Raw genomic sequence first — 11817 nt, 5'->3', positions numbered from 1 at the left:
CAATGAACTATGTACCAGTCAACCCCATATCGCTCCAATTCTTGCCTCGTTTCATTGGAAGCCAGTTAAATTTAGGATTGATTTTAAGATTCTTTTAATAACTTTTAAAGCTCAACAAGGCCTGGCCCCCAGTTATATTATGGAACTACTATCTCCCTATGCTCCGAGCCGTAATCCAACCAAAACATGCTGGTAAATCCAAAGTCAAAGCTGGTAACTAAGGCTTTTACCTCTTACTTCTTCCATCCATCTATCCATCCATTCATCCATCTATCCATCCATTCTGCTATCCATCCATCCATCCATCCCTTATCTAAACCATTCATCCATTCATCCATTCATCCATTCATCCATCCATCCCTCCATCCATTCATTCTGCCATCTATCCATCATCTATTCATCCATCCATCCCTTATCTAAACCATTCATCATTTTAAGGTGCACAGGGTTTGGAGCTGGAGCCAATCCCAGCTTTCTTTTGGTTACTTCCGGGATAGCTCACTTAAACCTTGTATCCTCTTGAATTATCACATTAGGACTCTAACTAAAAAATGTTTTATATCAGTTTATCTGAGCAATGAACCTCCATTCTTGCCCACTTTGAATGTCTATGCACCAAAACATTGTCATTTATATTTTCTTACTGCAAGTGAATAAGCAAGTTCTCAGCTATATAGCCTTCAGTTGGTTTGTTCTCCCTGAATCTGTGAAAGTCGAGGCTTTTATTCTGAAGGCCCGGTCTGCACACTTCCTGCGGTGTTCTAGTTATTTCCCCGCGACTTGACGCAGCTCGCTCCAGACCACCAGGACGCACCAGCAGCCCCCGTCTCTGCTGACTCAGTGCCTTACCAGCAGTCCCTCCACCCCGAGACAGCAGCATCCAGCTACCGACGCACACTCCTCCGGTCGACGCGCCCCGGCATCACCACCGTACTCCGCAGAAATGGCTAAGACCGCAATCGGTGAGTTTTTAAACACTTGATATCTTGTGTGTTTTTTTTGACGGTGGTGGCTTCGCAGGTTTTGAGGATGCTGAGGCTGTGGCGACACCCATGGCACAAAAGGATGCTGAGGGATGGTGAGAGGGAGCGGCCAAACTCATCTGCAAGTCACTGCTAATGATAAAAATGAACAAGTTGTATTCGGAAGCAGCATTTTTACATTCTTCAATGATTTAAAAAACGAGAGTTAATTTATATGCGTCTATAAATATGGCAGAGATGCTGATGCGTAAGAGCGAGTTTAGGACGCAGTTTGTCATATCAGTGACGCATATGGATCAATCCAGAATCAAAGATCAGGGTGAATCAGCATCAGCACCAGAGAGGAGGAGGTTTTCCATCGCATACGCAGCAGCGTTTGTTCGATGCCTGCCGCACCTGCCTCTCACCGCCTGACTCAGTGCCGCGCAGCATAATGCAGCGACCCCACCCAACATCCCCGGTCCCCTTCAGCGCCAGCTCCTGCAGCCACGCAGCCACTCAGCGCTGCATCCACGCAGGGTGGGAAATATCTCACCGTGACAAATCCCCCTTTATCAAAAACCGGGCCATCCTGCGTGGGGCTGTTCTGCAAAGCTCGTTCAACTCCACATTTAAAAAAAAAATTTTTTTTTTGTGGGTGACCGCCAAACGCATGATTTAGAGCGAGAGAGATAGAGAGAGATAGAGAGACAGGGAGAGAGAGGGAGAGAGAGAGAGAGAGAGCACAGAACAGAGCATCCCTTTTCAGATTTATTATTTTTTTCTTGCAGTCGAGGGAAGAATTTAGCTCAATGTCGTTTTAGGAATATCACTCTCCAATCCTGCAGGCTGTAAACGTGGCCTATATTTTCAATAACTGCATCATTTCTATTATTAGGTCACATTTCTGGATTTATTAGAAGGATTAATAAAATGAGAGTGCATGTTATGGCAGGTGGGCGGCCTTGTATTTGTGTCAGCCTGTTCATTTCCATATCAAGGCATGGCATATTTTGCTTTATCACTTTATCCACCATCTCAGGCCTATGCACATTAGATGTGATCTGCAGGCTTGACGAAAAAGAAGAACATTAAGGGAATTGTGTTGGTTTTTTTAAGTTGTGTGTGTGTACAGGCTGCGAAATGCAGTGTGTGTGTGTGGGTGGGTGTGTGTGTGTGTAGACAGTCTAGGGGCTGGTCTGTTTGTTTTATAGTTGACTAAGCACTTGATGGATGGAGGGGCATGCAGACAGACAGACAGCACGAGGGTCCTGCACGGTGTCTGCGCTGAGGGACAACGGCAACTAAACCCTGGCTGTTAAGAGTCAATGCCCTCTCCTCCTCCTCCTCTTTCTCTTTCTCTGTCTCTGTCTCCATCTCTCTTTCCTCCTCCTCCTCCTCCTCCTCCTCCTCCTCCTCCTCCTCTCTCCTCTACGATCTGAGCTGTGGACAGGCAGAATGGGATGGGCAGGGAGCAGACACTCGGGGAGAAAGCCGTCATCACGCCAGTCAGCACTCGGCAGGTCATCGAGTTCATTTAGACTCTTTATTTTATTTTAGGGACGCATGGGATAAATAAACATTAACTAATTCAATATGAATTTGTGGCTTTTTTCATTCCTCAGAGGAGAACAGAGGACAGTAATAAACTGATGTCTGAGGCCTCTGCTCGAGTGCCAAGAGCCTCCTGTGTGCATTAAGGCCTCTATAGCACTTCTCCTGATCTGTATCATGCAGTCTTGTCGTATCCAATTAGGTGTGGTCATTCAGCCGGGGCCCTAAGATCAATTCCTTTGTGCCCAGAAACACAAGACAACAAATACCAGCAATTCTACGCAACTGATCACGTTCGATTCCGCCTACATTCCTCATCTCTATCGCCATCGTCATTAGGGGCCGTGTGCGCAGAGCTCGAAATGCCCATAATTCATCCAGATTTATCACCGGGTCCCATCGATCAATGCGCCACACCCACCGGTTACTGGTTCGGATGACTGTTGCTCTTTAAGATAGGTGACATCAGACCCGGCCAAGATGTTATTCTATATGCTCATGGTGTCATCATCACTTCTGGTACTCAACATCTGGATAAGGTCATTTTAGCATCTGGTAAATTGGAGGTAATCTGTGGGTTATTTCTACATCTCACAGTTACCTGTTTGCTCTTTTATTATTTTGTGACACAATCCTGCGTCATCCTGCAGTTTGAATGTAATGATCAACAACTGACTGATATATACATATTATTATTATTTTTATGATATTACTAAATTATTTAAGTAATTTTTTAAGCAAAGAGCTTCCAACATGTCAGAATTTTCTCTATTTCTAGATCTTATGGGATAATAAACTGAATATTTTGGGATTCGTATTATTTTTGACATTTTAGAAACCAAACATACTAATCAGATGATCATATTCAGTTGCAGCCCTGAGCTCCTTTGGGGGGGATACAGGTTACTGTCTGGCGAAATAACCCAAGCCCACCACTTGTGAATCATAGAATGAACCAGCCCCCGCTCATCTGGGTGCCATAACGTTTTGCTTTAATAGCCAATTTTGCTCCAGTAATACCTCCATAATTTTGTGATTATATTGTTGCCAGGTGGCCCTGCAGTAAAGCGCCTGTATGCGCCGAAACACAGCCAAGCCCATGCTGCTGTGAAGCCATAGATCCCTGAAGGGCAGTAAAGGCTGTGATACACAGGCTCTTATTTTGCCGCGTTGGCCTTAACAGACACTTCGCTCGTGGCCTCTCATTCGTTTTTTCACTTTGTGCCTTTTTTGCCCAGAGTGACACGTTTCACCATTCCTTGTTTTAATTCTTACAAGATGAAAGCAGGAGGAGGAGAACAACATCAAGAAAAGGACCAAACGGAGGTGTGGTGGTTTGTGCTAATGCAGAGTTGGAGCTCCCGGGAGATGCAGAGTGTGTGGGTGAAAAATATAGAAACAGAATAAGGGAGAGAGGAGGAGATTGAGAGGGAGACACACATCAGAAACAGATGAAACGGAGGCCTGGGGGGGGACGACGCAGAAGGTGGCGCGGAAGAGGGATGCTTGCGGCGGAGGAGGTACAGTAGATACTAATGATCTGCGCTGATGGATTGAAGGAGGAAGTGCAGTTTGCTGGTAGTGCGTCTGTGGTGGACAGGAGGAGCAGCTCTCTGACAGCCAGGCTGCAGATCTGACTGGTTGAAACCAGCCTGCAGGAGAAGAGTGGAGTGGAACCATTAAAGAGGCATCCAACATTATTTCGTCTCATCTCGTATTCTCATATTGAAAAAAGCTGCGGACCCAGCAAGCCTAAAAGTGAATATTTCCTGCGGTGGAATGGCAAAGGCTGTCATCCAGGATCATTCATCATTTTTTATGAGTCCCATCCACAGGGAAGGTGCTTATTACTATAGCGGTTACAGAAGAAAGTGATATTTTCTCCCTGGAGTAATACAATTGTAATTGGATTTTTTTTTTTTTGATTATGGATATAAAAGCCAGATCTCAGAGGTTCTGAGTTAAAGTGCTGCAGCTCAGTTTAGAATCACAGTAAGTGTTTATCTTCCAAGACAACAAAGAAATGACTGATTTGACTTGGATATGGTAAAAACCAAACTTCCAGTATAAAGTAAACAAATGAACATGGTGGCACAGCGCTTCAGTTTATTCAACAGAAAGTTGATCTGCACAGCGATTTATCAGAGCCTCAGATGTGAGGATTTCCTTTCTCTATTTTACATCTCTGTAAATAGACTTATCTTTGAATTCTACGCTATTAGTTGGAAAAAATAAGACATTTGATAACATTCCCTTGGAGATTCTTCATTTTAAAAATATTTTATAGACCCAATAATTGGTTGATTAATTGAATTAAAAGACCCGGTGAATAACATCTGAATCATAACGATGCCAAAGTGTCCCACAGGTAGGGCAGATTATTTTAAGGAGATAATCAATTATAAATAACTGGAAGAAACCTAAATCTCTGCCAAGGCCCAACAGTCCCCTTGTGAAACCACATGTAAATTCATTAGATTCAGAGTTTTATTTGGAGCTGCACCAAATCTCACACACTCGTAGATATCAGGCCCATGAATATGCCAAATTTTTTTCATCAAGAGCCATGAATTATTCTCAGAGAAGTGAAAGAAAATGTGGGGGAAACGATCTATTTCATAATCTTAATGGAAGTGAAAAAAGATTCCTGGATCTGCACCAAAATTAAATATATCCTGACACATTCCTTCCACCAAGTTTTGTGATAATCTGTTTGGTAGTTTTTGCATAATCTTGCTTACTAACAGACAAATAAAAGCAGATGATAACATATTGTAATAATAATGTTTAGCTAAAGCCCTAAACTAGAAGATCTATATGTACTTTTCCATAATCACTGAGCAGAGAAAAGGCTTGAAACCAGAGCTTGTCAGCCACTGAACAACAATCTGTGCTGATCTGCTCCATAAGCACTTAACCCAAATTACCTGCTCCACTGAATTGTTCCAGTCTTGAGCTGCCAAGCGAGGTTGTGCGTGGGAGAAAATGGCTGCTCGAGTCTTGACATGTACACGGTACCTAACGAGGGTGTGGCAACCCTCCAGAAGCTCTGTTCTCCCCGTTGTCAGCAGAAATGGTGCGGTCTGCTAATTACAAATTAAAGTGCCATCCACCTGAGCTGGCTGCCTCCATTAGACTGGAAGCAGCTTTTCCTGGGGGCCGCTGATGGCGTCTGCAGGTCCCAGGGGGAGCTGCCGTCGTCCCTGGTTCTTCTATCCCCCGTCTGGGATTTCTGTTTATATCAGAGAGGTGTTAGCTTGATGATCAGCCCCACCCAAAAAGCAAAGATTTTCCTTTCTCCATCCTCCACCAGCCACTCGATCCTAATTTCTTTCATCTGAGAATTTCTCTTATTTTGTGTTTCTCTACCTTCATCTCCACTCCTATACTCACCCCCTTTCTCCTTTTTTTCTACTATTCCCCAATATTGTTTCATCCCAATCGTGCCCTCACCCTCTGCTCTTCCTCCTCAGGGTATAGGGGTTAACAAGGCCTTTAGAGAGTAGTGAGAGCTACATCTGGGAGTTGATCACATTACTGTGGCGTCTGACTGTCTGCAGGGCAGAAAGTGAGACACAGAGAGGAGGAGAAGAAGAAGAAGGAGAGGGGAGAGTGAGCAGGGAACAGGAGAAAGAAAAGAGATTTGGATTAATCATGACTGTACACTAAGCCCCACTGTGGAGAAGCTCTTTTACAGTAAATCTTTTTTTGTCTTTGCTACTGTGCGCCTGCAAATCGTGAATCAATGAGGCACGTTCCAGCGCTGCAGGCCGTGTGCTGTGGGTGATGGATTGTTCCGTGCCGTCAAGTTGGTATGAAAATCTGCACCGTGATGCAGTGCACCCTGACGGAGCAGCGCAGCTAGATGTGCAAAAGCAGAACATTTCACAAGCTGCAGTGTGTTGCAGATATTTTTGCCGTTCTCCCTGCGGGGACTTGAAGCTCACATTACAAAGTAGGTGACAAAAGCACATGAATAAAATCTAAATCAAGGTTACACAGAGGGTTGTCATTTCTGGGGCTTTTCCCACCTGCTCTTTGGAGGACTTCTCTATAGCAGATTGCCATATGCAGCCAGGATGATTTGATGCCAGCTTTGCTCCAGTGTTATTAACTTTTTGGACCATAAACGGAGAACAGGGTGGACAGTCATATCGCTGTGTGGTGCTGATAAGCTAAACTGTCAGCCACTAGCCTCCTTCCATAATCCACACAAGAGGAAGATAAGGAACAGCTTCAAATATTATCCCAACATCAAACCTCAATCCTGGAGACTTTGCTTTTTAAATTACCTGAAAAGCATAAAACTAATCCCTGGTGGGTGTGTTTTTTAAGGACCCAGTCAGAGAATGGCTGCAAGGCAATAGGGCGTTGGTTTGGGTACGTTCATAAATAATAGAGCAAAATGAATTGCATAGCTAATGATGTGTGGAGAATCCTGTGGGGACGACAGCGTCTTGGCTGCTGGGGGAAATTAGGCCAAGAAAGGACACATCAATCCTACTGTGGTGAAAACAAAAGGCCTCAAAAATCTCCACCACATTTCCTTTGATGAGGGTTTTTCTTTTCGGAGGATGCGATGAATAATTATTCGGCTAAAAATCTTGATCAAGGACCCCCTGTGGAGGCAGAAGTGGGTTAATGATGTTTCATTATTTTTGTGTGTTAGTGGGTTAATGATGATTCTTCTGTTTGTATGCTAGTGGGTTAATGATGCTCCGTGTTTGTGCATGTTGAGCACTAGTTTACATGCAACTGCAAGTGAGCAACAAACTCCAACACAGTCATGTTTCCATTTCCTCCCTCAGCTTACAAAGAGAAGATGAAGGAGATCTCAGTTCTCTCACTTATCTGCTCTTGTCTGTATCCGGAGACCCGCAAAAACATCATGGGCGACTTCCAAGGTACGTGGGAATCAGACGGAACTTTCACTGTTCATCTTCTGTATGAAACAAACTAACTGTGGGGTTCTTCGTTTGTTCCTCACACGCAGACATGGACATCAAGCCCATTAACAAGCGAGCCTCAGGCCAGGCCTTTGAGGTCATCCTGAAGCCACCCTCCCCCGTGTGCGATGTGGCCCACTGCGTCACCAGCCCCCCGAAGAGGGACATTTCCCTGGAGGACATCCAGAAGAAGCTGGAGGCAGCTGAGGACCGGAGGAGAGTAAGGATGTTTCCAATCATTATCACTGCAACCCAGCTGCCACAAATCACTTGCCAAAAGCCACTAAAAACTGCAGTAAAGCTTTTTGTTAAACCACAAAACGAAACCATCTCAACAAAAGCAAAAATTCAGCCTTAACACAACCTCACATCTTGACTTCCCTTGACATTTCATCTGATGTCTGCTTGTTTTGGTCAATCATGCGTCACATTGACTACAGCAGCTGCAAAAATGCCATGAAAAATCTAATCCGACCCTGGCTAATTCCTGCATCGCATTGATTTGAACATCAATACCGTCAGTCCACCAGCTGACAAATCCAGGAAGCCACCAACAAATCAATCCCCTCATCAATAACACAGTTTGACAGATTGTTTTAACACCAGATGTCCAATACTGTGGGTCTACCATACAGTGTAATTTACCAAGTACAAGCCATAAGAAGATGAAGGAGGCAAATAGAGAAAGTCTGTTGCATCAAGATATTTAATTGTTGATCCATCTCTCTCTGATTTTAAAATAAAAGTTTGAATATTGGTTAATTAATAAATCACTGTCCTGCTATTGACACCTCCCTCCCTGACTCATTATTTCTGCTTCCTCCTCCAGTCCCAGGAGGCGCAGGTACTCCAGGCCCTGGCTGAGAAACGGGAGCACGAGCGCGACGTGCTGCTCAAGGCCATGGAGGAGAACAACAACTTCAGCCGCATGGCCGAGGAGAAGCTCAACATGAAGATGGAGCAGATCGAGGAGAACCGGATGGCTTACCTGGCCGCCATTATGGAGCGCCTGCAGGAGAAGGTGAGGGGCCGGTAGTTTAGAATTCATACTGAGGTTATAAGAACCATCTCCCCCAGACACCAAAAACTATAGTCTCAAGCATATATATTTCTGACAAAGACAAAGATGCATTTCTGTGCCCAGAGGGTGGGAGAGAGGAGGAAGAGGAGAAAATATCCTCGGGGAGGAGGACGGGCAGAAATAGGAAAAAGGATAAAGTAGTCACTGCAAAGGTCAAAGGAGGGAAGTGGTGCAGTGAGCAAGCAAAAATAAATAAATCATGATGTCCTCAATGTGTGTGTGTGTGTGTGTGTGTGTGTGTGTGTGTGTGTGTGTGTTTGTGTCTGCAGGAAAAGCACGCTCAGGAGGTGCGCAGGAACAAGGAGTTGAGAGAAGAGCTAACAGCATGAGAAGCCCCAACAGGTTCTACATCCCCACCTCAGAAACACCCTTTCCCCCCCTCTATCACCACCCCCGACCCCTGAGGAACACCCCCACCCCACCCACCCCTCCACCAGCTTATCCCACATTTCCCCCCCCCCACACTTCTCCAACCTCCCCCGCCCGCCCCCGCCCTCGCCCTGCCATACTCTGTCATTCTACTACGAAACTACAACAGCCTGAGACACCACCCCGAGGCAGTGGGAGGTTCGAACGGTGTTGGGGGTGGAAAACAAAACAAAACGAAAAAATCAAACATGATTTTAAAAATGAGGAAAATTAATGTCTCCCACCCACTCTTCCCAAAAAAAAAAGAATGTTTTTGCTCAAACGAGAAGAAAAGAAAAAAAATCTAATTGACAAGTGACAGTGGGTATTGGTTTTTGTAAATACTTCTTTTTTTGTTATATACAGTATGAGACAAGCAGCAAAAGTATTGATTGCAGTGTGCCATTTTTATATATAAGTTTCCTCTCCTTGCATATATATGGATGTAATGATTTGTTCATTTCCATGTTTTTTCTTTTCTTTGTTCATTCCAGCCTGAGAATCTTTCTGTTTTTTTGAGGTTTCTCTCGTGTGGTAACAGGCTTAGATGTTTGTCGTGAGTTTGACAGCTAGCTGATGTGTCGCTGCGACCGGCTGCGTCCTCACAAGGCCCCGCAGCCTGGCTCCGTTCCCCTCGTCCCTTCAAGTGGGCGCACTCACTCATTTGACCCCTCAGATCTGGAAGCGAAGTAAAAAAAAAAAATTGGATCTGCATGGTCGCCGTGATTTTCCATCCAGTCCGCACCAGTGTTTCCAATTAGCGAGGGGGAAGTTGGCAGAGGGAAACGGGGACAGTTTGCTCTCCTGTTGGGGGCCGCAAGCCGTCGCTGCACATCCCCTCCTGTGAGGTAGATGGTGACTGTGCCACAGGAGTTACACTATAGCATTTAATGAGCCCATCCTCATCCTCCCCTCCCTCCATCTGCAGCCTCTCCATCTCTCCACACGTAAACATACCGTAGAACCACTCACTCACACGCTCTCCACATGGGCAGGCGTTTGTCCAATCACAGCACAGAGCTCGGGAGGAGCTCGCCAAACTCTGTCCATCTGGCAACCGGAAATCGCAAAACAACATCCGTGACCGATGGCGGGCCTCTTGTATGTGTCACAAACTCCAGTCACATTTCAAACACTGTAATATACAACACAACTGAGGTTCAAGTGCATAAGAACGCTCTGAGCAAAGAACAACGAAACATCACCTGAGATCAGACTTGTTACTGTGAATCTTACACTGGAGAAAATACAAAGGAGTTACACCTCTCGCCATCTCATATAGAGGCTAGAGTAGTGTTCAACGTCATCAGCACCTACTGGAATCATTGCACTTCACTCCAAGACACCGTCAACGCCACAGAAAGGTCGGCACGAGAACTATATTTAAGCCATAACAAGGTATCACTGCAACAATGATCCATGAACACAGTATTTCCATCTGTAAAGGTGTATATGAGTGTATTAAAGCATCAGAGTAGTTTGTAACCGGGGGTGTTGAAGCCTGAGGTTGAACCCTGTCGGTCACATACACACGGAATAGGCCCATAGGTGTGTGCGAGTGTGTGTGCGAGTGTGTATTTCAGAAAGGGCGGGTAGATGGCCGAGCGTTTGATCTGTTGAAGTGTAAACCGACAGTGTGTAACAACTGTTCACCACAGACAGTGACTATATCCTACCTGCCTCTCTCTATCTCTCTATCTCTCTCTCTCCTCCGTCCATTTGTGTGTTTCCCCCTCTCCACATATATCTTTGTGAGCAAGCAGTGGTTAATAAAGATTTGGGGTTCAGTGAATGAAATTGTCTCGAAGAGTGACTTTTTTCACATATTATTACCATATAATTTTCACGAGATACCTAATAAATATTCATCCATCCGTTAACTATGCTGCTTAATCTGCAAAGGTCGGAGGTCAGAGGAGCTGACCCTGGACGAGAGGTGGACTCCACCCTGGACAGGTCTCCAGTGTATTGCACGGCCAACATGCAGAAACCGACATCTCACATAACCTAATAAATATATATATATATATATATATATTTTATATAAACTACACATTAAGATTAGAAGACAAATTACTGTGTTATCATATAACTATATACTGTGTTACAGTATATACAGTTTATCTGGACTGTTAAGTATATGAAAAAATCACCCATCATAGCACCCTGAATTTAAATGAATTTCATTACCCTATTTGAGGCAGAGAGTTTTTACAAATCGTAAAAACCGCTGCAACATGCAACTTCACCACTAGATGTCATAAAATTCTATACACTGAACCTTTCCCTTTATTTTAAAAGACATATTTACAGTGACAAGAAACAAAGAATATCAGTGTGAAAATACCACAATAAGACCACTGATTTCTCAGCACTTTGTAATATTTAACTCAACACAATTGATGACATAAATATTAAAACTAAATTGCTGTTAAATAATCAGTTGGCTAATCTACAAATCATTTCAGTGAAAAATAATATAAGGAAACTAACTACAGCTACATGTAAGTTATTATATTAAACATCTTAAAGCCAGTCAATCACTGTACTTACCCATACTTTACTGGAGTACAGAACTTGTACTTACCTTAGGTACAAGTACCAAAGTATGACTTTTGACCAAGAGACATAAAAGACATCTCCAAAATGTTGCGAAAGATAAATATATAAATACCTATACTCTTCTATATCCTATGCTACACTTATGTAACAGCTATAGTTAGTTGTAACTATTTTTATATTCAAAACATACAGTATGACCCTTGTATAAAAGATAATAGTAGTATAATAGCTAGTGTGTTTGTGTGTGTGTGTGTGTGTGTGTGTGTGTGCGTGTGCGTTTCTAGCTCCGATGTTGTTGAAGTAC

The 11817-nt window shown here is 44.0% G+C and overlaps 1 protein-coding gene across 1 annotated transcript; it reads left to right on the top strand.

Annotated features, from left to right (window-relative positions):
• Positions 1–781: 781 nt before the first annotated feature.
• stmn2b (stathmin 2b) lies at positions 782–10748 on the top strand. The gene is made up of 5 exons (XM_034599212.1): positions 782–962; positions 7325–7420; positions 7510–7682; positions 8292–8483; positions 8813–10748. Exons 1-5 carry the CDS (start codon positions 944–946, stop codon positions 8870–8872), a joined length of 540 nt encoding a protein of 179 aa, XP_034455103.1. The 5' UTR covers positions 782–943; the 3' UTR covers positions 8873–10748.
• Positions 10749–11817: the final 1069 nt, after the last annotated feature.

Source organism: Hippoglossus hippoglossus, chromosome 11, assembly GCF_009819705.1.
Source record: "Hippoglossus hippoglossus isolate fHipHip1 chromosome 11, fHipHip1.pri, whole genome shotgun sequence".
NCBI classification, from domain to species: domain Eukaryota; kingdom Metazoa; phylum Chordata; class Actinopteri; order Pleuronectiformes; family Pleuronectidae; genus Hippoglossus; species Hippoglossus hippoglossus.
This window is presented reverse-complemented; position numbering and strand designations above follow the sequence as displayed.